The 25945-nt window shown below is 48.6% G+C and overlaps 1 protein-coding gene across 1 annotated transcript; it reads right to left on the bottom strand.

Moving 5' to 3' along the window:
- Nucleotides 1–7164: 7164 nt before the first annotated feature.
- Nucleotides 7165–21081, bottom strand: Pdcd1 (programmed cell death 1). Its single transcript, XM_028755401.1, has 5 exons — nt 20957–21081; nt 10107–10466; nt 9658–9819; nt 8966–9000; nt 7165–8438 (listed from the first exon to the last, which is right to left on the bottom strand). The coding sequence occupies exons 1-5, from the start codon at nt 21030–21032 to the stop codon at nt 8205–8207; spliced, it is 867 nt and encodes a 288-aa protein (XP_028611234.1). The 5' UTR covers nt 21033–21081; the 3' UTR covers nt 7165–8204.
- Between the last annotated feature and the right edge of the window lie 4864 nt (nt 21082–25945).

The raw sequence follows: 25945 nt of genomic DNA, 5'->3' as shown, positions 1-25945 counted from the left end.
CTGTCTTTATTGAACAACATGAAAAGCATCACATGGGGGAGGGGAGGGTATACTTTTCAGAAATCTTTAACAGAGTTTTACAAAGGATTAAGTCACTGGCTCCAGCTGATCCCCACTGACCCAGACAAGCACCATTATCAACCAATGCCCATAAATGGACGCTTTCAACCTTTGTGATAGATTATAGAATATTGCTTTCAACCTTTGTCTCTGCTGCTTTCAGCAAACGATACACATGTGCTATCTGGGTCAAGGGCCTGGACCAGGACCCAGCTAAAGACTGCTGCTGTGCATTGCTTACGTTGTAAAAGCTGATGACATGGGAAATCCAGGGGGAGTGCAGTTGATTGTTACATTGTTCTCTTAAAGGCAGGTTAAGCAGCAGGATTAAAGTCTTAAGTACTTCAAAGTGTACATAAGGCGTTATTAACTCTGGCTGTGAGGCCCAGCAAAGATTCCAGTCTCTTAGAATGTAAGAGATATCCCCAGAACATTGCATCACCACAACCAGAGGTTTCTCCCCATATTGTAGGAGACTGATTTTTTCTTTGTTGGGAGGATTTTTCATAATTCTTGGAGAGGTTGGAGGTCTGGGGCAGTTCATGGGAAGGTCCTTTTTGCTGACTCTTGGAGTTAGAGTCATGATCACACACATCTGACCTTGCTTTTCTGCTCCAATGGGAGTTTTAGGCAGTGGAAATACTCAATAGGGCTCTGTAAGGCAGTGCGTGACAGTATACCTCTGTCAAGGCCCCCAGCAGTGCCGCCCACAAGGGGATCCTGATGTAAGCTGCACTCTGAAAGAGAATGTTGTCTGAGTATTGGTTTGTGGTAGCAGCCAATGCCCCCTTATTCTGTTAACTGTAGGGACTCTGCAGCTCAGTATCTGGGTGGGAGGAGAAACACATGTGAGCTTTGTACTTTCTGTAAAGTCAAAACAATAAAAAATAAAGTCTATCAATTGTAAATATATATATATATATATACAACCTCCCGGCCACTTAGTTCCCAACAATAAGGACTCTGAGATTAATTATTTATTAATAAATGCCTAGCCACAAGATTTGTCCCATTCCCCAACAATCTCATAGCTTATTTAATCCATTCAAATAATTCTATGTCTTTCACATGGTTAATTACCTCTCCTCGGCACATGTGTCCAAGTCTGGGGTGAATCTCCTCTTTACTCTGTCCTGAGTTCAGCTATCTGCTGGTTTACTTCCATCTCCTCAGTGATCAGGGCAAATCTCTCCTTTATTCTTTCACTATTTCCCAGAGTTCTCTCCCTTCCTACCAGTGTCTCGCCTGTTTTCTGCCTTAGCAGAATGTCCATAGGCATTTATTTTATTGACAGACGTTGCTTATAAGACAGTCTCTCTACAATCAATTAAATGGGTTCGTAAGGCTGTAAAGTTAAGAAAAGAGAATAGCGCACATTCTTCTTGAGCATATTTGCTTGAATTATCCACATGGTCCACAAACTTGAAAATGGGAACAGCCACAGGGCTGGGCTGCCTTGGCTCTGGAGAGTGCCTGTCCTATGACGCCCACCCCACCTTCAAGAACCTGTCATTATGGGCAAGAGTTCATGTCCTGGTCCCTATCTATCTAGTTTACCTGGGCCTTGACCAAGTTTGCTGGTTTTGTGGCCAGGGGATGGTACCCAGGTGTGGATCACACACCACACCAGCCCAGGTGCTGATAGGGATGCTTTTGTTTTATTTAGTTATATTTTTAACACACACACACACACACGCACACGCACACGCACACGCACAGAGATTGAGAGAGAGAGAGAGAGAGAGAGAGAGAGAGAGAGAGAGAGAGAAGAGTGGAGGTACATACAGAGGGTGAAAGCATTAGAATAGCTATAGTTAACAGGCAGTTATGAGCTGCCTGGTGTGGGTGTTGGGAACCAAATTTGGTTCGGCCTGGAAGAGCAGTACCTGCTCTTAACCACTGGGCTGGCTCTCCAGCTCATTTTCAGAGAAGATCAATGACTCCATTGGCAGACCAGATGAAGCTGAGGACCGTGCTGTGTGTGAGCTTTGCTGAACAAAGTCTTGAATGAAGAAGTTCTAAGCCCTGGCTTCACCTTGTCCCCACGTGGGGGCATCTACTGCCCTATCACTTGCCCTGATCCCAAAGAGCCCTAAACATCTCTCCTCCTAGACTCTGTTGATCCCGCTACCCTGGCAAGCTCTGACTACTAATAGAGATCCTCTTGGGGCCTCAGTCTCCCCTTACTTCAGTGAGGGGTGCCAACCCTCACATGCTCACGGATGGATGGTCTTTCCCTTTCACTCAGCTGAGGCAGCTTCTGGGAGCAGGCAGAGGGTCAAGGCTCACATCTCCCTTCTCAGAAAAGAAGATTCTTGTCAAAAACCCAAACTCCTCATTAAGTGCTAGTTTGTCATCTCCCCTGCTCCTGCCAGCCACCTCTGACAGTTTGTCTCTTCATGCAGATGGCTTACTTCCCCCAGCACAGTATTAAGACTCATCCATGGTGTGGCATATGCCAGACTTCCTGTCCCTCTCAAGGCTAGTGTTCCGTTGTACTGGCAGACTGTACCTGATTCACCCATCCGTTCCTTGATGGACATATGAGCAATTTTTAAAAAGAATATATACATATACTTGTGTTCTCTCTCTCTCTCTCTCTCTCTCTCTCTCTCTCTCTCTCTATATATATATATATATATATATATATATATATATATATATGTATATATTTAAAGAACACACACACACACACTGTTGCTGTCTTCACACACACCAGAAGAGGGCATCAGATGCCATTACAGATGGTTGTGAACCACCATGTGGTTGCTGGGAATTGAACTCAAGACTTCTGGAAGAGTAACCACTGCTCTTAACCGCTGAGCCATCTCTCCAGCCCATTTCTTCTTTTTTTAATGGCTGAAGAACATTTTGCCTGTATGGTTATTTGGTTTGGAGTTTTTGGATTGAAAACCTATGAACTCTGTAACAGCCATTGATTGGATGCAATGGACAGCTCTGGGGTGCACGTATGCCCACCAGGTGTTTCTGGGCACTTGCTACCCGGTACGAGCCTCCTCTGTCCACACCCTGGAGCCAGGTTTCTGGAAGTTGGACAGGTGCAGGTGATCTTATTGAGAGGGGCAGTCTCACCAGATCAGAGACAGTAAGGTCTATCCAATGGCTGGAGAGATGGTTCAGCAGTTAATAATGGGTGCTGCTCTTGTGGAGGACAAAGGTTCAGTTCCTAGCACTTACACCAAGTGGCTCACAACTGCCTGAAACTTCAAGGGACCAAATGCCCTCTATCCTCTATGGACACTTGTACACAATGGTGCACATAATTCATGAAGATGAACACACACACATACACACACACACACACACACACACACACCCTTTTACAAAATTATAGCCTAGGTGTGGTGTTGTACATCTTTAATTCTAGTACTCTGGAAGCATCGGCAGTCAGATCTCTGAGTTTCAGGCCCAAACCAAAACAAACTATACATCTATTCCAGTGACTATACATCTATTCTAGTGATTGCGACCGATGTCCTGTTGTTGCAGATGGATTGATTGCCCCCTGCAGGAATTCCGAATCTTGATTAAACCCTTGAGAAATCGAGAGCTCCCTTAATGCAAAGAGGCCCCAGCCACATTGGCCCACTGACCTTGTCTGACTGAGACCAACAGGGCTCAGCCTCTAGTCCTCACGTGGCTCTAGGTGTCAGTCCCGCCTTCCACGGCTAGAGGGCGGGCTCTGGCAGTTCCCCGCTGCATCTCCTGCCTCCTCCAACCAGCAGGGCCAGACTGAACCAGAAGCCTTGTTCACCTCTGCAGACCAGTTAGGGAGGGCATCCGTACCTGGGAGGTGGAGAGGGTAGAGCAAAGGGAAGAAACCTTGGGTGAGGCTTAACGTAGGTGCTTGGTAGCTCGGACGCCTGGGTCCTGCTCTCCTGGGGTCAGCTCTGGTTTAAGAGCTTTCTTGAGGCTGCTGCCTCAGCCAGAGATTAATAGATTAAGGACAGCACAGTGGGAGGGGACAGGCGCAGGGTCTCAGCTAGGCGGTGACACATGTGCCTGGGGCAGAGCGAGCGGATGGAAAAAATGAGTTCGAGGAGGTGCAGCTGCTGCTTTACGGGAAAGCGGATGTGAAGTGCTGACTGGTCCCTGCGGCTCTCTGTTCTTATCTGAACCGGGGCTGCCACTACCGGATGGCCTGGCCCAGAAGCGCCTTGCAGCCCTGAGCCAGGCGGGAGGTTCAGAGACCCGTTGAGAGTACGACCACTTCCTCCCGCCTGGTGTGCCCTTTTTTTTTTTTTTGAGTACTCCCGCGTGCTCTTTCCATCCCTGCTGTATTCTTTTGAACTTATAACGATGTAACAACATATTCAAAGGGGAGTAATCAGATTTTAATTCTGTTTTGATGCCCACATGGCTTCCTTGTCGTTTTGGCACATCCCTAGGTTGCTTCTTTGCCTTCAGATACAGTGAGCTGCCGGTCATCCCTACTGCACTATGTGCTGAGTCTGCTCAAGTTGTTGAGAGCACACTGCTCTTATGGGGATGAGAGGACTTGAGCCAGTTCAGATTCCTATGGCTGGGGGAGTTGTAGACTTAGCACTGACAAGCTCCCAGTGTACCACGGGGTCCAGATGGACAAAGGTGCATATTAGGAGCTTGATACCTCCTGCCACAGAGGGGTCCCAGGACAGATCAGTCAGGCCGTCCTGGCTTTCCAGTGTTTGCTCTTAGCTGGTGTGGTTTTAATTTGTATTTTTGTGATTATGAGTAAAACTGAATGCTCTTTCATTGTTTGAGATCTCTCTCTGTCTCTCTGTCTCTCTGTCTCTCTCTCTCTCTCTCTCTCTCTCTGTGCATACACATGTATGTATTCAACATGCATATATAAATGTGTGAACTGCATGTGGAGCACACATTCGTGCACACACACTGTGTACACATGTGTATAGTCACATACACATGGGCATCCACACAACACACGTATGTACATACACATTGTATAAGCCCGAGTGTATAAGCAGCCACCAACGTATGTGCACTCACATGTCTTGGGAAACTGATGATTGGTTACATGTCCTGCCAGCTTTCCCATGGAGCTTTTTAGATTTTTCCTTCCCAGAGTTGTTAGATCTTTGGGTAAAATGTATTTTAGATCTAATTTAATTTTAGAGGTAATTGTAGATCTTTGTGTGATAGCATAAATGTTTTATTTCAGTTTGCTTAGGGTATGTTTCACTATGTTGTGGCTTTTGCCTTCTACTTCATTTTTTCTTTTTTTTTGAGCCTAATGTGTCTGTGTTATGCTGAATGGTTCCTTGTCCAATGTTCTTTAATAGCGAGGGTTTGCCTTATACCTGTGCTGTTTGGGAACACGCTCTCACCTACTTGAGCTTCTTCTTCTTCTTCTTCTTTTTTTTTTTTTTGGTTTTTCGAGACAGGGTTTCTCTGCGTAGCCCTGGCTGTCCTGGAACTCACTCTGTAGACCAGGCTGGCCTCGAACTCAGAAATCCGCCTGCCTCTCCCCCCCAAGTGCTGGGATTAAAGGCATGCACCACTACTGCCCGGCCTACTTGAGCTTCTTGCAGGCTTCCTTTCCATGCTGTCTGCTGGGTTTGGGACTGTGCAGGTGTGTTGCATGTGGTGGGAACCTGATTACCAAGGCAGGAGAATGCTAACACTTAGTGCAGGCTGCTCTCCACTTTCCCACACATGTTATACTCCTATAGGTAAGACTATTTTTTAAAAAAATCACAATGATGTTGAGTTTATAGATCAAGTAGGAAGAGCCTCCATGTCTGTGGTATGGAGCCATTGTGAGTAGCGCTCTAGTCTGTGGAGAGACGTGTCTGTACTCTGCTTCTCCTGTGTCTACCTCACAGACTTCTAATTCGTTGGTTCTCACCTGTGGGTCACGACCCCCACAGGAGTCGTATATCGAGTATTTACATTATGGCTTGTAACCGTGGCAAAATTACAGTAATGAAGTAGCAACAAAAAAGTTTCATAGTTGGAGGTCACCACAACACGAAAACATTAGGAAGGTTGAGGACTACTGTAAGTGAAGCCTCATCTGCAGCTGTAGGGGGAGCAGGCTAGAACTCTGCCTGTGCCCCCAGAAGGCTTCTTGAACAGTGAAAAGCCACCCATTTCTTGATGTTCACCTTACACGAGCTGTGTGACCAGGTTTCTTTTTGTAGTACCTGTGAGGTATTTTATTTTTTTAAGATTTATTTAGGAGTACACTGTAACTGTCTTAAGACATACCAGAAGAGGTGATGGTTGTGAGCCACCATATGGGTGCTGGGAATTGAACTCAGGACCTCTGGAAGAGCAGTCGGTGCTCTTTACTACTGAGCCATCTCTCCAGCCTGTACCTGTGAGTTTTTCCAGCACCCTGGCTTACTCTCTTCTAACCCTGCCTGTGCAACACATGGCATCTCCTTCTCCCCTGCCCAACACGGAGTGACAGCAGTGAACTCAGGAGAGACTAGAGGGGCCAGGAAGTGAGTGAGTAGCTGTAAGCACCCAAAGGCCTTGGGCAGGCTCTCTGTTATCCAGACAGAGGTCCGAGAGGGGCATCTTCCCTCCTCTGTGATCAAAAGTCAAGACCCCAGGATAGTGACAGGTTAGGAACAAGTTTATCCTTTTTTTAAAAAGTGTCCTATCTTGTGTCCTGGGGGAGGGACCCACAGGTACCTCTCTCACAAAGAGATATACTTCTCCCACCCTACTAAGATGGCTCCCAGCACATGACATCAACCCTGCTGGAAGGACTCATAAAGGACACATTGGGGGACACAGGCAAAACAGCCCAGGGTACCTTCCTGCTGGGGTGAGGCTTGGGGTGTGTAGCTGTAGGAGCCTGGGAAGGCCTGATGTGGGGGAGCATGCCTCTTCCTCAGTGAAGTCTGCACTTGAGGTCTTTCATACCTGGGTGGTGACATGAAAATGTGGGGATGACAAGTGGAGATGTGGCTAGGGCGTGACTGAGTATTTCAGTAATGGCAAGGACTGACTCAGGCTGGGCCCGAACAGGGTGATGTCCTGCCCTACTTAGCCTGGAGCCTCAGCCTGGCCCTGCAGCTCTTCCTCCCTGACGCCTCTGCCCCAACACACCCAGAAGTACAACAGAACTTCTTAAAGTTAATGGTACCATTTAATTATAATGGGCTTAAACCAAAGGAAAGAGACTCTTGAGCCCGGTCATTTAGGGTACCCACCAGACGGCTTAGGCTCTTGGTACCTTGACTGTCTGAAGTGCCAAGGGAACCCTTAAAACACTTGCTCATTTCAGAGCCCTACGGTGTGAAGGAGTGCCAGAACTGGACTCCAGGACAGAGTGAATGAGGAGATCCTAACACCTAAACCACTGCCTGCCATAGCCAGAGTTGGTATGAGTCAAGGTTGTATCCCCCCTTTCTTTCCCTGCTGCTGACATGAACCTTGTCCTTTTGGTTCCTAGGAGGGGTAGGGAGAGTCAAGTGCCTCACTGGAAGTGTGGGTGGATCTCTAGCTCTGCTGGTTCCCTTTATTGCCTTAGTTTCCCTGCTGTAGAAAGAACTGAGGTACCTGGGCATGCGGGACAGCAGAGACTCTCACGGAGCTTTTGCCTGGTAAATGCTCATGATTCCCAGACCCCTGAAACTAGGAGCGTTTCTAGTCTTCATCAAAACCTTTCCAGGCCTTGGGATCAGTTCAGCACCCCCCCCCCCCTCAGTCTATGAATTTCCCCACCTGAGTATCTCCCAAGGGCGGCTTTAGGTGCTGGGCCCACTGTATAACTGGACCCCCTTGTTATGGGGTTGCCTCTCAGGGCTACTCAAAGCAGGCTGTAATCAGGTCCCTCCATTTCCAGGCACAGACCCCACAGAGGCCCTAGGGTACAATGTCTTAAGCCCCTAGAAGTGTCCAACAGTAGGACTCAGGAGACATAGACTTAGGCCAGTTCTGCACCTTGTGACAATAGGAATCAGGGAAGCTTGCTACTCCCAGCTTGTGGTAAGCCTGAAGAGCACTCTCACTCAACAGTACATGCACTGGAATTGGTGCAAGTGCTGGGCTGTCACTCCAGATAGCTCAGACCCTGGGAGCCTTTGCCTGCATGCTCCTCGTGATGGAGGAACGGACTGGTGCTCTCTGTGGAGGGTCTGCAGCATGCTAACAGCTGAAGAATCTGGTTAAAGAGGCCAAGAGCAGTGTCCATCCTCATGTCTTGGAGGCCGAGGACCCTGGGGGCCATCAGCTGAGCCTCTACGTCCTATGGCGGAGGTGCCCAGTCCTTCAGTGAAGACAATGGTGGCATATTCTGTGTGCACACAGGGGATGGGGAGCTCTGGTGTCTTCTCTCGCCCCTGGAAGTCCAGCTCCTCGTAGGCCACGCTGGGGACAGGTGCTGCTGAAGGCTCCTCCTTCTTCAAGGGGGGAAGAAGAAAGAGCCATTGGTGTAGTCAGTTGGAGGGGGTGTATTATCCCATAATATCAACCCCTCCCTTTGCTGGGTCTCCAGCCTGTCACTGGATTTGGGGCTCTTCTTAGAGCAAATGCACCTCAGCCTTGAAGCTGGGATCTGACCTAACAGTTGTCCCCTTTCCCCATTGCCCTCTGTGATATTTAGGGTGCAGCTCCTTCTTTCTGGCTCAGTTTCTACCTCTAAATGTTTCCTGGGTTTTTCGAGGGTTTAGGATTCCAAAATTTGACTTGTGCACCTTGTCTCTGCACAGAATACAGTAAGTAGTGACCATGTTGGACACGACAGGGGTACGCACAGTGGGCTTAGCCCCTGGGGGGACCAACAGGATATGGCTCTGGGGGCCTGGTGGGAGGTGTGAGCTGGGTTCTGCAGGCTTCAGCCCTGTAGGACCCATAGTCTCTCTACCTGTACCAAGACCTGGGGGTGTGGACTGTGACAGAGCACTCAAGAAAGGAGACCCATACTCACCAGTGAGTGGTCCTTGCTTCCAGTTCCTCTGGCCTCTGTTGAGACACACAGTTTGAGTTAGAGGGGAGCATGCTGAGACAGAGAGAGGAGAAATGTCCTCTCTGTCTTTCTCTGTTTCTGTTTCTCTGTCTCTTCCGAGTGTGTGTATGCGCGTGCATGCTTGTGGGTGTGTGCTTGGGAGGAGCGTGTCAGGCACTGACGAGATGTCGACCATCAGCCTTTCTATTCTCACTCGTACCCTTCCCATTGATTAACTGAGAGTTCCCGGTGTGACTGTGAATTGTGGAATATGGGCCTGCCACAGACACAGATGCATCAGTTCCCCCTTTCCTGGTGCACCACAGCGCAGGGTAGATATGCCACAGATATTATGTGTGGCCCCTTAGCTGGCTGATGACCAGACTTTCTGGGGGTGGCAGTGTAGGAATGGTCCACTCATGACAGGGGCATAGAGGTGGACTTAGACCTGCCTTCCAGCCAGAGAAATGGCAGCTCTCACCAGTTGTTTAGTAAAACCAGCAGCCTGTGGTTAGGTGTGGGTGGGGTGGCCACAGGCTTTTGTAGTGGTCAGAGTGTGTGTGGTGTATGATGACCCTTTTGGTGAACACAGGCCCTCCTGATGATCAAAGTATGTGTGAAGTACAGTAATTACAAGGCTTGGTGGGACAGAGCCAGGGTATGATGAGCCTTACCTGACATACCTGTTGAGCAGAAGGCAGCTAGGGCCCAGGCCAGCAGCAGCAATATGGGGATACCCACTAGGACGCTCATGATACCAATAACCAAGCCTTGAAACTGGCCTTCTGGCTTGGGTGAGGGGCTGGGATATCTTGTTGAGTTCTCCAGGATTCTCTCTACAGGACCACAAAGAATAGAGTTCTAGGACACCAATAGTGTATTCTCTTAAGGGGCACACACCCTGCCCTCTCCAAGTCCCAAGGGCTGTCTATTTTGAATGAGCAGTGACTGGCCATCTACCTTACTTCCACATGCTCCACCATCCCTTAAAGATAAATGAGCATCTGAGGATTTCCACAGGGAGAGGGACAGGGTCTTCAAGGCTCTGGGCAGAGCCTTGGAGGAGAGCTTAACAGGTCCCTGGGCAGGAAGGAATCTCCTACTTAGGCTCTACTAGCTGCACCTGTTACCACGAGCTCTGCTCCAGGGCTCTCCTTGATTTGTGGCTTGGGGGGCAGGGAGATGGCCCCACAGAGGTAGATGCCACTGTCGTTGCGCCGTGTGTCAAGGATGTTCATGTGGAAGTCATGCCCACTGGGCAGTTGTATGATCTGGAAGCGGGCATCCCGGACGGGCTGGCTGAAACCATTGCAGAAGGCGGCCTGTTTTTCAGTCTGGTTGCTGGGACTCAGGCGGTACCAGTTCAGCCTAAGATCCTCTGACCAGTTGGAGAAACTGCAGGTGAAGGTGGCAGTTGCTCCCTCTGACACTCTGAGCCAGGCTGGGGAGAAGGTAAGGGGCCTCCAGGGCCCGTTGGGGACCTCTGAAATGGAGAAGAACAAAGAAATATGAGGAAGGAGCCTGTGCACACTTTCTGACATTTTCTGAAATCCCTGGGAAGAGGAGTGTCCTCTCAGATCCATCCCAGGGCAGAATCTCATAGTTCTCCTACCAAGGAGCTTGCAGCTTCTTGCAGGTTGCGGATGTGTGATCCTCAACAAGCAGGGCTCTTCCTTCAGGACAACTGAACCTAGGGGCTGGAGGTTACTATTCTGTCTTTATGAGAATTTGGGATATTTCTCCCCAAGCTGTTTCTACCTTCCCTCTCCTGTTCAATCCCAGGCCTGACATGGATGTTCCAACTTCTGTTTGGCTGGCCTAGTTCTGTCTGAAGGGTCAGTGGGATAGTGAGGTGGGGGTGTGGGGACTTCCATGGAAACCCCAGACTTGGAGAGGGTGGACTCTTTAGTAAGCTTGGGGTCCAGGTGATAGCAGAAGATAAATGACAGTCATGTCTTCCAGCCAGATCAGAGGTCACAGCAAGAAGCCTCCAAAGATCCACTGTGCCATCGCCCCTCAAGCAGACAGAAGGTCGAGGACTCACCCAAACAAAGATGTGCTGGGCAGTACAACTACCAGGGTTTTTCCAGAGATGCCTGATGCAGCATTCAGGGTCTCAAGGCTCTTTTAGCAAAGGCCTGCCCCACTGACAAGCTTCTGCCCACATACAGGCACACTGACACACAACCTCCGACCAACACTCAAAAGCACCCACGACTGGGACCGTGTGATGCCAGCAGTTGAATCTGTGGTCTGGTATGTAGGTACAGTCAGAAGCCTCAGGGTCAAGGAAATACAGACTTGCTGAGCACACACATGCTGAGCCTTACCCAGGGGAGACTGACATGCACACAGGAAGTAGGCATTGAGACATCTTTGAAGCTGCTCTGGCCTCAACTCTGCCTGGGCTGCCAGCTCTCTTTAGCCTATGTAGTCATTTGGTAACTGGGGCTTGTACAGAAAGAGCCAGGGCAAATAGAGATATGTCCCCAGCTGCATCCCTCTGCCCTCTCCTCCTACTGACTGAGTAGGCATATAGCGAGGGAATTCTACCCAATGACACAGAGCAGGGCACTGCACTCCAAACACCACACCCACCTCTGATGTGGGGTATTTTACAATATTTACTGGGCATGGTTCCCTCCCAGGGGTACAAAGAGTGGGGCTGTGCTGCCACAGCTAAGGTTATGGGCTGAAAAATCAGGGGTCAGAGGCAAAGAAGAGGGACCAGCTAGGGAAAAACTGAATGGGAAGAGAACCGAGGACCAAAAACACCCGGCAAATGAGGTATCTGAAATCATCCAGCTCAGAAAGGAAGCCAGAGATACTTGGTAGAGTGAGCAAGCAGACTTCAGCAGAAGCATCCCCATCATGGAGCCTTGCCCAGAAATGGTCTCCATCACCACGTGGAGAAAGCAGGACTATCATTTCCCCTCCTCGGTGTTCTCAGCTGCACCACGGAAGATGGACAGAGAATCCAGTGCCACTTGGACTTGAGAGTGGGCATGGCCTCTGAGCTAGGCCTGGAGCACCTCAATGGTCAGGGTCCCTAGAATCCCTGCAGAATTGGTGAGGTCTAGGTCATAGGGTTCTGGGCACCATGTGGAAACAGGCACCGAGACATCTTTGAAGCTGCTCTGTGTCATTGGGTAGAATTCCCTCGCTATATGACTACTCAGTCAGTAGGAGGAGAGGGCAGAGGGCTGGAAAGGATGCGGCTGGGGACATATCTCTATTTGCCCTGGCTCTTTCTCTGCGAGCCCCAGTTGCCAAATGACTACATAGGCTAAAGAGAGCTGGCAGCCCAGACAGAGTTGAGGCCAGATCAGTTTCAAAGATGTCCTGGTGCCTGTTTCCTGTTGGTGGGCATTGGTCTATGTAGGTCTGTAAGGTCCAGGACAACCAGCAGTGTTGGGGTCCTTGGAGGGACTAAGCCTAGCCTAGGGGTTGCCAGTATGATGTCTTCCCATTTAAGAAAGGGTTCTGTTTCTTTTCAGGGGCAACACAATCACCACAGGGGCTTCTGAATACCCCTTTCTTTGGCTTACAATTGTGTGTCCAAACCACACACAGCTAGTATGTCACAACACAGTAGTGTCAATGAATCTTTTCTTTAAACATCCACTCAAGAAATATACAAGCCCTTTTCAAGAAGGCCTACAGCAACTACAGTAAGGTTAGACTAAGATTTGACAGGGTAGCACATCTTGCCCTTTTAGACTCTATCAGTGTGGTCTGGTCTCCCTCCCTGGAAACCTGGGGTCCTTTTACAAGTACTCCAGATAATCTTCAGTCTGTACAACACTACTCTGACCCACCTAAATCCACTACTACAGCCACACTGAACTCCCAGTCTCCAAACAGATTCTCAAGACTTTTCAGGGTGACGAGGACCAGAAGAGCCTCAGAAAGCCAAAATGGAACAGTGGCCCTCTTTGTTTTGGGCAGGTTTATCACACCTGCCCAAGGTCACCTATGGTCTGTGAGCATGCCAGGCACCTCTGTCCAGTTACAATTTCCTGTCCCCTTTGATGGTATTCCATCCACTAGGCCTTGGGACTGTGGTGTGTCCTCAGAGAACCACCTGCTATCCCCCCTCTCAAAGCTGACCCTTAGGTTGCCCCAGATGAACTCTTGGGTAGACATTTGCTAACGATTACAGAGCCTTGTCTCATCTGTTGTTTGCTTCCAGATCTCTCGAGCTCCTGAGTCTGAATGTGTGACAATTTGAGTCACTTGTCCCATTACTGGCTCTTTGCTATTCCTCTGATGGCAGGACCTGTGACTTCCCAGGTCTCTATACTTTTATGAGTCTTTGCCTAAGTCCATCCCAGTACTCTGTCTGGCTCTGCTTAGGTCCTGGTGGCTCTTCCTTCCTCCTCAGAGTCAACCTTTCTCCCTCAGTGCTCCACAGCCTCTTTATTCCCCCTAGCCATCTCCCGTCAAAATTCTTTTATAGAACTAAGATATGCCTTCCCTCAGTGTGCCTGTGGTGGGCCTGAAGAAAACAAGGGAGGACTTCCTCAGAGGATGTTTTGCTACAGGGATGGACAGGAGAGACTGGGCTCTGGCAAGAGAGTATCTGTATCCGGAGGCCACCAGGTAGTAATACCATAGGGAGGATACCCTCAGACACTCCAGTTCATCTATAAAGAGTAAAGTGCCTCTCCCGGAATGAATAGGCCCCTGGGAGAACTGCTGGGAATTGGGCTGGGTGTGATGGCTTCTAGAGGGTTCAGGATCAAGCCACTCCAGCGATCCTGGCTCCTTGCACTTCTGAGAAAGTGAGATAGCTACTTCAGTGGCTGGGGCCCCAGACAGTACCTTTGAGTCTCCCTGTGGAACACAAAGACAGATGGAAATGAAGTGTCACAGTGGTTAAAACACACAATGGTGGCTTCTCTTTAAGAGACAGGGACTGGCTAAGTAGCCTTGAACTCACAATTCTCTTTCTACTTCTTAAGTGCGGAGATTGTAGGCAGGTGCCATGCTGTGATGAAGACGTACTTCTGATTAATGCACAAGTGGTGGGTGGGAAGGAGGTAGGATGATTCTGACGTAGGCCACAGTGGGTGAGGACGTCCCTTTGTCCCTGCACTTTAGGGTCCACTATTTTGATGCTGTTTGCATCATTAGAAACTTCACAGGAGGGAGAATGGAACGTTGGGGAGATGGCCCAGCAGGTAAGAACATTTCCTGTACAAGCCTGGGGACCTAAGTTTGGATCCTCAGCACCCAGATAAAAGATGGGCGGGACAGGATGTGCCTGCAATTGCAGCAGTGTAGTGGCAGAGACAGGGGGATCCTTGGAGATTTGTGGCTAGTTAGTTTGGATGGAAAAACACAGGTTTCAGGTTTAGTGGAAAATATTGTCATGAGGAAATAAAGGGCCTCCAAGAGCTATTAATTCACTTACGACTATATACTCATGCTTTTTGTGTGTGTGTGTGTGTGTTTTCGGACAGGATTTCTCTGTGTAGCCCTGGCTGTCCTGAAACTCGCTCTAGACCAGGCTGTCCTCAAACTCAGAGATCTGCCTGCCTCTACCTTCAGAGTGCTTGGATTAAGACCTGGTACCACCAAACTCTGCTTTAACCGGCCTTTAAGAGAACAATGTAACAATCAACTGCACTCCCTCTGGATTTCCCATGTCATCAGCTTTTACAATGTAAGCAATGCACAGCAGCAGTCTTAAGCTGGGTCCTGGTCCAGGCCCCTGACCCAGTTAGCACATGTGTATCGTTTGCTGAAAGCAGCAGAGACAAAGGTTGAAAGCAATATTCTGTAATCTATCACAAAGGTTGAAAGCGTCCATTTATGGGCATTGGTTGATAATGGTGCTTGTCTGGGTCAGTGGGGATCAGCTGGAGCCAGTGACTTAATCCTTTGTAAAACTCTGTTAAAGATTTCTGAAAAGTATACCCCCCCCCACCATATGATGCTTTTCAATAAAGACAGCGCCTCTTTGCTAGGGACACACACACACATGCACACACGCACATACATGCACAATTCGTACAACAGACACCACTCACAGATACAGTTCTCTCTCTCTCTCTCTTACACACACACACAAACACACACACACACACTCATACACACACCTCATACAACAGACAGATACCATTCACAGACACAGACAGCCATGACACACAGAACAGGAGACACAGACATAGGGACAGATTCACAAGACAACCTTCAGGCAGGCAGAGATTCAGACTCGTACAACAGACAGACAGAGGATGGAAGACACGTGAAGCACGAAGTACAGAATTCTAATCTGGACTCTCTTGGTTAAATGACTTCAAGGGGAAATGCTTCTCTTTCTTTCCTGAATGTGACACTGATTCATTATTGGTGACTCAGAGTTAATCAATAATGCATACAATTTGCATAAAAGTAGAGTAATAAGGCAGGATATCATCTTCTAGCTCCACAGACATCAAAATCGACACCCATGTAAGTTTCATGGGTCTTCCGTGTTGGCTCAGTTGCTAAAGTGTTTGCCAAGCAGACAAGAGGCTGGAGATTGATCTCTAGCACCTATCTAAGGCCAGTGTGGCAGTGAGTTTCAGTCTCAGAGAAAGATCCTGTCTTAAAAATTAAGGTGGAGAGAAATTGAGGAAGATGCTTGACGTAGATCTCTGGCCTGCACATACATGTTCACATACATGCACATAACCCCACACACACACACACACACGCACACTCCTTTCATTTGTAAACATCTCAGAGGAGCCTGTCTTTTGCTTGGCAGTGTGCATGTCACTGAGGAGGAGATTTGGTCCCCCCTTCATGTTTAAGTCACATTGTCTCTCATTTTGTGGGTCTCTAACCAGAATAAGAACCCAGGACTGGCCGGGACCCCTTTCGGGAATGCACCCAGAAGCAACCTAGTTGAAGTCACCCCTTTTCTACCAACTTAGTGAGGTATGGGGGTCAGATTGTGATAATAAAGACCCCCTTCCCCTTGCCCAAGCCATACCAGGACTCCTCCCTGGAGGTCCAGTGTAGAGGTGCTGAAGCCATCCCAGGACTCCTCCCTGGAGGTCCAGTGTAGAGGTGCTGAAGCCATCCCAGGACTCCTCCCTGGAGGTCCAGTGTGGAGATGCTGAAGGTAATAACTTAGCTTTTTGATCTTCAGCCCCATTTCTGTCCAATTTACTTGGGAGCTTTCACCCAGGGACCATGCCATCAGTGAATGTCTGTCCCCAGAACACTAACTCCAGAGTAATATCTTAGTGGCACTGGGAAGGGAGAGTTGCAGAAGCCACTGGGAAGCCACTCACGGACTGTTGGATCAAGTGCTATGTAGGGGGAGGCTGGGTTGTAAGATGGAGCATACTTGCTCTGTCCTTTGATGCAACCCTGGGGACTCTGCAATCTTCCCACTGCCAAGAAGGCCACACCAGAGGCCAACTCTTGACCCCAGACTCTCAACTCCAAGAACCCTGTGATGATCAAACCTTGTTCTTCATAAATCACCCAGTCTGTGGTGTTCTGTTACAACAACGGAAAAGGCACTAAGCAAGGCTATCTCCTCCAGGGAGCCTTCCTGGGCTTCTTAGTCTTTACAAGTTCTGCATAGAAGGTAAAAATAAGAAATGACAGGGGGCTTCTTGATTTCCCTGAGCTTGCCCTTGAGTTTGTGTACAGAGGTGAGTTGATAGGTGGGTGGCATGTTCTGGTTAGCATTGGGAGGTTGAGAGGGAGAGTCCTGTTAGTCAGAGCCTGAGGCTGGAGGGCCACAAGGCAAGCTCACTGCAGACCACAGGCTCCTGAGTGCTGGGCTCAAATCATAAACACACACACACACACACACACACACACACACACACACACACACACACACACACAATACCTTATTTAGGCAAGACTCATCTGGGTGAAAGCATGGTCAGGCGAGTGACAGGGCTTCCCTTATTTGTTACAAATGGATTGGATTTCCCATGTCCACCTGGAGAAATATCCCCAGTGTGAGGATTCCAGAGGGGCACCCACAAGGACTAGGACTATTGTTTCAAGTAGACGTGGGATGCCGCAGACACTCCACATCTCCTGCCTAGGCTATTAAGGGCACAGGCTTACCAAGCCAAAGGAGAAACAGAGGACCTACATACATTCAGCCAAAGCCATCTCTCACAAGGGTCCCAGCTAGGGAGAAGCAAGCCAGCCAGAAGCATGACATCAGAGCTCTAGCTGCATCCAGGTGGGGAATGGGTCCCCAGAGAACTCGGGAGATGAGAAATAAAGGGCTTTCTAACATCTGCCGCTGATGCTTGGTGGCCCAGAATATCACGGTGATGTGAGAAAACGGGAGCTGGGGGAGTGGTTGTTCCTAAGCTCATGCTGGAATCTTTACCCCAGGACCTCAGGTTAGAACTTTGCTAGGAGTGGGAGTTGGCTGTAGGATTAATTAAGATAAGGTCACCTAGGAGTAGGGTAGGCCTTAGCTAGTAGGACTGGTGTCTGTGTAGAAAGGGAATGACAAATACTGTCTGATTCCTGTGGATAAAGGCAGAAGTGGAGAATGTGTCTAGATACCAAGAAATCTAAAGGTTGCTGGAAAACTTAGAGGCAGGAGGGGGACCTGGTACATACAGGGACTGAAGATCCTCTTCTCTTGAGTTCCAATTTAAGAAACTGAAGCGTGCTGGGAGTGGTGGTACACACCTTTAGTCCCAGCAGAGACAGGGGGATCTCTGTGAGTTGGAGGCAGCCTGGTCTACAGGGCAAGTTCCAGGACAGCCAAGGGCCACAAAGAGGAACCCTGGCTTGGGGGAAAAAAGAACCTCAAATCTAAGACAATGCTTCCTAAAGCCCCTCTCAGCCAACTGTGGTACTTAGTGACAACCAGCCAGTCAAGCCAACGAAGGTTGTACCAATAAACCAGGTGAAGTTGTACGTGCCTGGGATCTCAGCACTTGCAAAACTGGTACTGAACAATTTTGAGTTTGAGACTGGCCTGGAAAATGTGAGGAGACATTGTTTCAAAAAAAAAAAAGTCGGTTTCTAAACTAATGTATTTTTTCTATCTATCTATCTATCTATCTATCTATCTATCTATCTATCTATCATCTATACCTGTTTTCTAAATGTGTATCCTTATACAGATAAGTCTAGCTCTCACCCCTCATCAAAGAAGATTGGTTTTGCAGCATAAGGAGATGATTCCAGAGATACACAGCTGTTCAAAATGCAGAGTGAACAGGTGGCCGTGGGTTGTGTAACTCCAACTAGCGTGTGTGGGATGGAACCTCTAAGCCTAAGGCTAACAGAAGAGAAAGTGATAAGGTTGCAAGAGCCCCAGGCCCAGGACGACTATTGATAGTGTTCTCTAGACAGGGAAAGTGTACCCATGAACTCTGAACCATGGTTGACTGAACACAAGACAAACATAAGTATAACACCACCTGACACACAGTTGTGAACAGAGGGGATGCTGTATGGTCCTACCCCTATATGAAGAGCTATAGGAAAGAGGGAGAATCAGTTGCCTCAGAGACACTGAATCCCCACAGAAGTTGTCCAGTCCAAGCGATCAGCCCTGAACATAAGCACACATGAGCAAAGTTAAATGGATTCCATAAGTTATATATATATATACATATATATATATATATATATATATATATATATATATATATATATGTGCGTATACACATATATGTATATGATGTATGTTTTTCAAAAGTATAAATTAAAAAATAATCAAATTCAACTTTAAGAAATGTGTCTGAGGATATGTTTGGCAGTTTTCGCAGATGGCCTGAGTAGATCTCATGGCCCATGTGAGGCAATACTCGTTTCTCCCAAATTGTAGGCAAGAGGCTAGGAAAATGCCACAGCAGTTATGAGCTCTGGCTGCGCTTCCAGAGGATTCAGATTCACTTTCCAGCACCCACATGGCGGCTCACAACCAGACATTTATTACTCCAGTTCCAGGGAAGCCAATGCCTTATTCTGGACTCTGCAGACACCAGGTACACATATGATGCACATACACACAGGCCATACCCCATACAGTAAGATAAAAATAATAAAGCAAACAACTCCCCCCTCTCCCCCCCCCCAAACAACAAAAGAACTAAAGGAAAAACATGTTGGTGAGAAAATGGTAAAGAGATTGACTGGTATCTTTGGAATAAAAACCTCTAAGCCTAAGGCTCAGGGAAAGTCACAGAAGACAGTGATGAGGTAGGAAGAGCCAGAGGTTCAGGACACGTGTTGATAGTGTCCTTAGACACAACATGGAAAATGTGCCCGTGAACTCTGAATCAGGGCTGACTGAACACAAGCCAAGCCAAAGGTCACCACACTCACCAATGGTTTTACGGGCTAACTTTTTTTTTCCCCTGAAAGTGTCTGCTACAAGGCAGCCCAGGCTGGTCCTGAACTTTGAGGGGCATGCTCTACTATGATGGTCTTTAGTCTGAATATGAGACAGTCCATTCCTGAGCCTGAATTTTCCTCCCCTTAGTCACTAGACAGCTGCTGTTGAAGTTGGGAGACTTGTAAAACAGAGTAAGCATGAGAGGGATTGTCTATGGAAATGACAGAGAAAGAAGGGCAGCCAATTAGGAAGAAATGTTCTAGACTACGGGTCCATGGCCACCAAAAGGTACTGGCCTTGTGAAGGGCTCCATGATGAGCTACTCAGGTGGGGAAGGAGGCATGCCAGCTTTGAGACATTTGTCAAACACAGTCTAGAGTAGGCTTGCATGAATATATCTGTATTTCCATAGTCTCTCATGGAAGTTTCATTTGGGGACATGCCCAGTGTGCCAGGTCACCCGAATGAGTCACAGTCCCCTTTCTGTCTCAGTTGCTTCTCTTCAATGACGTATAATCCTTCCGACTTTGTTCCCTGGGTTTCCCAACAGGTTCCTACATGATGTCCCACAAGGGACATCTTTCCCCCATAAGACCGCAGACCATCTTCCCTGTTCAGGTCTGTTTCCTCCATCCAGTCTTGACAGCACACCATGGGCTGTCTTAAGAGGCTAGCATGGAGGGAAAATGTCCCTGGCTTCCCAACCAGCCTTGGCTTGCAACCCGGGAGAGGGCCTGCGGTGGTGAGCACCCAGTTCCCAGTTCCATCTTGCTCTCATCGTAGTGAAGAGGCTGGGGTGAAGGTGACTGGGACTTTATATGAGCAAAGGACATCATTGCAGGTCAGAGATGTATTAAGGCACACAAGAGCATGAGCTTGTCTGGGTGACACATCCATGCTTTGCAGGTGTAGCCCTGACCTAGGAGTTTGGTGAACAAAGGGGTACGAAGTTCCCCCTGGTCCTGGGTTCCCAGTGAAGGTTGGCTCAGTCCAGAGGGTGAGCAGGTGTCAAGGGGTACAGGGTAGTAAGGAGCACAGAGAGCAAGTTTTCACTGTGAGGAGTTTGAGCAGGATTCTTATAACCCTCAATTTCACCTCCTCCCCACCCCCAGCCAGAGTCCACCACGGATGCTATGAGGCCAGAGATATGAACTCGGGAGTTCTCCAGAAGTGCTAGCATAGGAAGCTTGCCCATGAGGTTAGACAGCTGACTATACTCTTGAACCTTCAGTCATCTATATAGTGTGTAGGGCAGGTCCCGTGTAGGGATGTTCTCAACCATAGGAAAATACAGAGAAAGGACAGGGATATCAGGGCCTGGCAGAATCCTAAAGCAGGGCCTTAGTGGCCGAGGTCAGAGCTCTGTCCAGACCTATCATTGATCTACACAGAGGGACATAGAAGATCAGCTGAGATTAGACAAATGTTCTGTCTGTCTAAAAGCACGGAGGGGGTGGATTTTGAGCCCCAAGGGGCATTCCACCTGTAAAACCCACCTAGGGCTAAGAAAGGAGCCAGTCTGAACACTGTCCCCTGTGTTCAGTGTTCCTCCCCTCCAGTGATAGAAACCGAGGGTGAAAGTTTCTTCAAGCCCTGACCCAGCCACCAACCCTGGTCCCACGTCCCTGGAAGTCACATACCTAGAAGCCACCCTGATTGCCAGCTCAATTGCAGCACAACCCAAGTGAATGACCAGGGTACCTGCCAGGCCCACATGCCCAGAGCCCCTGGCTGTGCCTCCTTCAGCTGCGGCAGTCTCCTCTTCCTCCTCGGAGGTTCAGGCAGAGTTGTCTGTAGCGGAAAGGAAACTGTCCTGGGTCATGTTGGAGGGAGGAGACCTGTTCTTGGCTCCCGCCCCCTCTTCCTCCACCTCCACAGGGGTGGGAGAACTGGCTAGTAGAGGTGGGGGAGGGGCATGGAACAGGTAGGGGAGTGAGAGGGAAAGATCCTGGGAGGAGCAGGTAAGGGACTAGTGAGAGATTGGAGGACAGAGAGAGGGAAGAGAAGACCAGCTGTTCTTGCCTATTGTCAAGCTATGGGGTCCTCTCCATTTCAAGCCCCTCTTGTGGGTAGTTTTGGTCCTTTCCATTCCTGGTACCCAGATCGATCCCGGGGCTGAGAGAGATTGAGACTAGGGCCAGACTCTTGTCCCTTTGGAGAGTAGGTGTCTACCCTTGCTCTGGTACCTATGGCTGCGGTGAGGGCAAGCTAGACCTTCCCCTACCTTGTCTGCCAAGCGTGGCCTTGAATCCCCTGAGTCTTAGTCCTTTACTTCTGAGGAGCAAGAGCCCAGTTATCCTACATGCTCCTGTTTGATGGGTCAGAGGAGCCTCGAAGGCTGCAGTGAGCATCTTCTAGGACCCTGAGAAGATGCCTTTCCTCCCCAGACACACCCATAGGTTCAGAAAGCCCCTGGACCTGGTATCCCTTTTTCTCGTGGCCTTTCTTCCTTTCAAGACACTGGGCCTGCTGCCTGGATCACTCTCTTCTCTGCTTCCACAGTTGAACTAGGTTTGCTAGCTCTGCTGCCCTGGATCTCCCTCTTTGCCTGAGAGACGTAACACCAGGCTGGGTGGACACAGTAGTTTTTAGGTCTTTCCCAGTCAACTTTCCTCAGTCTCTAGGAGATGGAGACCCCACCTCACCTCCTGCCTGTCCATCCCCTGTCTCCCTGGGGATGGGTGGGATGGGCAGACCTGCGTGCATAGCACCCAGTTAGCTAGTCATTTCTGGGGTGTTCTGATTATTTAACAGTTCTGCTCTCAGTGTTTCGCCACAGTGAATGGGAAAAAGGAAAAAAACGAAACTGCTAATATTAGCAATGAGATGTGTGGTTCTCTCAGTGTTTTGCCACAGTGAATGGGAAAAAGGAAAAAACGAAACTGCTAATATTAGCAATGAGATGTGTAGGTCTCCCCACCCTAAAAAAGCAGCCTGGCTGGAAACCATCTGGCAGCTGCCTCAGCCACCCCAGTTCAGAGGCACCAGCTTGGTGGGGAAGGAAACGTTACTTTGAACAGCACAGAAATGGAAAAAAAATGAGGCACAGACTGGCCGCCTCCAGTCTCAGTATGGGGCTTGTGGGCAGAAGCTAGGGGGATCCCCTCCCCAAGCCTGGCTGTTACTGAGCCTCCTTGATAGCTTTATGTCTCTCAGGCATGCTCAGGGTAGCGAGTCCCCTATCAAGGCTAGGTGATTAGGTGCTGGCTACAGGCCTATCGTGAATTCTGGATAGATCCCACCCAGCCTTGCTCTGATGTTCTCTCTAGAATCTTCCTATGGGACTCAGACTATGCAGAGCAGTTCATGAGGACTGAAGAGGAGCAGGTGCCTGAGCAGCAGGCCGTCATCCCATCCCTGGTGTTTTACACAACTCCCCAGGCCTTTAAGAACTGGGCCATCTTTTCATAGAGAGCGAGGGAACTTCTGCCTGTGTCTCTCCTCCCTCTTTTGCTGTACCTTCTTCCTCTTCATTATCTCTGGCCCTTACTTTCCCCTTCTTTCCTCTTTCCTCCATAGCAGTGTGGTGAGGAGCCAGGCTGGGCCTGGGGTAGCCCTAATTGTTTTCCCTATGCCAATAGCCACACACATGCAATCCCCAACATGCATGATAGAACCCACACAATCTCAAACACACATACTATCCTGCAACAAACACACACAATCCTTAGGGCTCATGCTGTCCTCTAATATCCATGCTGTCTTCAGATATATATGAGATCCCTAACACATTCTATTCCCCAGTAATGCTATCTCTTAACACACATGCAATCCTCAACACACATGATAGAATCCACACAGCCTCAAACACATATACTATCCCACAATACACATGCAATCTTCAGGACTCATGCTTTCCTCTAATACATATGCTCTCTTCCAATATACATGCTATGTCCCAGTAGGCACTCAGTTTCCAACACACATACTACCTCCCAATTTGTACACAATCCCAAACACACATACTATTCTACTGTGCTGGCTGCCTACACAGTATGGCACAGCAGGTGCTTGTTGCTCTGGTTTTCTGTGGGGCATCATCCCCTGAAGCATTCTCTTGATACATGTCAGCCTGCTGGTCCCTTTGAGTTCTGAGCCAGGGTCGGTGATGTGTATTCACTGTGACAAGTGTAGGACGATCCTAGTTGGTGAGGATCATGGACAGAAGTCCTCAGAAGTCCTCCTGGGGCTTCCCTTCCTTCTGGACATGGCAGAGAAGCATGAGTTTCCAGGGTGCTGACCTCAAGATCGCGACACAGAAGCACCACGGAAGGAAAGTTGGAGAGAGGGGTTCCCCGAACCCTAGAGGTAATGGCAAGTTTCCTGTGGGGACAGGGACAGAACGTTCAGGAAACCAAAGGATCATTTTGAAACAACTCCAAGGGAAACAGGAGGTAGAGAGGTAGCCAGAATCTAGACCCAAAACCCATGGTGGCCTAGTAGATAGAGTGAAGCATCATGGGGGCACAGAGCCCTGCAACCCAGGTAACAAGCTGATTCACAGGTGGTTCTGAGGTTGAAACAGGAAATGGTTAATAGTGTTTGCAAATAAAAACACTCTGTTCTGCCCTGCTTTGAAACATTTCCCAGAAGCTAAAGGAAGAACTACTAATTTATCGGTCCAATTGAAGATCCAAATGAACTCAATCTCCCCTCCCCCAACTTTATCACGTACTTGTTCTTTAAAACATGTGATTGCTAGCCCCTATTTTCTCTGAACTTTCTCCAGTGAATTTAAATTCTAAGTGTGCATTTCTGTGTATTTGTTCCATATGTGTCTGTTGTGTACATGTGCTCCCTGTGTGTCTGTATTATGTGTGGGAACACCTTCCAGTCTTGTCACTCTGTCACAGAGGGCCTTTGTTGGTTATCCCATTGTCTACAGGATGCTGGAGCCTCACTAAACCCCTGAAGCTGGGTTGGGCTGAGATGGATATCCATCTGGCCATGTGAGCACAGCACCCTCTGGGAAAACTTGCAAAGCCAACAGCTTCTGCAGAGGATTGGAAAGATGACTCTCCTGGCTGGGTGGAGGTGTTAATTAATTTTATGTTTACATGACCACACGTTAGAATTATCTGAAAGGAGGGAGCCTCAATTGAGAAAGTGATACCAGAAGATCTGGCTGCCGAGTGTTTGATTGATGCGAAAGAGCCCAGCCCCTTGTGGGTAGTGCTATCCCTGGCCTGGTGGTCCTGGGTTCTATAAGAAAACAGGCTGAGCCAGCCATGAGGAACAGTCTACTATGCAGCACCCCTCCATCAGCTCCTACCTTGTTTCTGCCCTGTTTGAGTTCCTGTCCTGACTTCCTTTGATGATAAACAGTGATATGGAAGTGTACACCAAATAAGACTTTTTTTGCTTTATAGTCATGGTGTTTCATCAGAGCAACAGAAACCCTAAGACAGCAGTCCACTCTTAGATGTTACCCTGAGCTTTCAGTTAGGCTGCCACACTGTCAACTATGCTAGCCTTTGTCAGAGTTGGGTTTAGAAGCTGAGCCACAGGGTGAGCAGGGGCAGGAGGCTGGGAAAGGCTTGGGTATCTTGCCAGATGGCTGATAGAACAGAAGTTGACTTGGCTTCCCCAACAGCTTCCTCCCTGTGCTCTTCCCTTCTCAGCTCATTGTGAGCTATTTAGGAGCAGGCTGCTTAGATCTTAGGACGGGATTCTCATCCATACCTTGTTCCTAAAGCTTGTCCTCAGAGGTCAACATCCCTGAAGTTTGCTGATGGTGGCTCCCCACACTCAACCAGATGGGTATCCATCAGCACAGCTGGATCCAGGCCTGAGATTTACCTTTTGGTAGGCACAGTTTTTATCCACTGGCTGGCTCTGTGTATATGTATGTGTGTGTGTGTGTGTGTGTGTGTGTGTGTGTGTGTGTACAAATGAGGAGACCCACATAGGGGTGACTGACTTGTCAGTGAAATGATACATCTGAGAAAGTTATATGTCATCAGACTTATTAAGCCAATTCCGAGTATAAGGAGTCCATTCTTTTGGCTGGTGACCAAGAGTGGACTACCACTTCAGAAATTCTCTTTGTACTGGAGCTCAGGGGGTACTGTGTTCTTAAAGACAAACCCCACAGTGACATTCGTGGTAGATGAGGGTCAGAACAATCTTGCAGTAATTGTGTTGGCAGAACATGGCAGTCATTTCAGCCACAACAGAACAACTTAGTTTGATTTATACCTCTATCAGTTTATCTTAGTTTATTTTTAGTTTGCATAAACATTAGTTATTTTGTTTAATACATCTGGACCATGGTCAGGGTCATAAAAAATGCCAAATGTGCTGCCAGGGCAATTGAGGGGTGTTGGGAGCCAGTCAGCCCAAAACTTTCTCAGAAGGCCCTGATGAAGGGATAAAGGGAAGGTTAGTTCTGTGTCCTTGTCCAGGAGGAGGCTTAGAAAGGTCCAGTCTCAGGGTGGAGCCTGGGCCTCCAAGGAGTTAAGGGTTCTGTTCCTGGGAACCTTCCCTAAAGGGCTGTGATTATGAGCCCTGTGAAAGATGTTTCTGTGGTATCCTATGTTCTCATGTCTGATTTAGCTCTCTGAGAAACTTGACCCATTCTCTCCCTAGAAATAGTATATAAAATGCTGTATTTCAAATATATATATATA

Source organism: Grammomys surdaster, unplaced genomic scaffold (assembly GCF_004785775.1).
Source record: "Grammomys surdaster isolate TR1022 unplaced genomic scaffold, NIH_TR_1.0 126059, whole genome shotgun sequence".
Taxonomy (NCBI): domain Eukaryota; kingdom Metazoa; phylum Chordata; class Mammalia; order Rodentia; family Muridae; genus Grammomys; species Grammomys surdaster.
This window is presented reverse-complemented; position numbering and strand designations above follow the sequence as displayed.

What these genes read in the sequence shown, in the direction of transcription:
- Pdcd1 (XM_028755401.1), bottom strand. Translation starts at nt 21,032, where the DNA reads ATGTGGGCCTGGCAGGTACCCTGGTCATTCACTTGGGTTGTGCTGCAA. An exon ending in GCAATCAGGGTGGCTTCTAG is followed by an intron (nt 10,467 to 20,956) that starts GTATGTGACTTC and finishes TCTCCATTTCAG; the next exon opens with AGGTCCCCAACGGGCCCTGG. An exon ending in GAAGCAAGGACCACTCACTG is followed by an intron (nt 8,439 to 8,965) that starts GTGAGTATGGGT and finishes CCCCCCTTGAAG; the next exon opens with AAGGAGGAGCCTTCAGCAGC.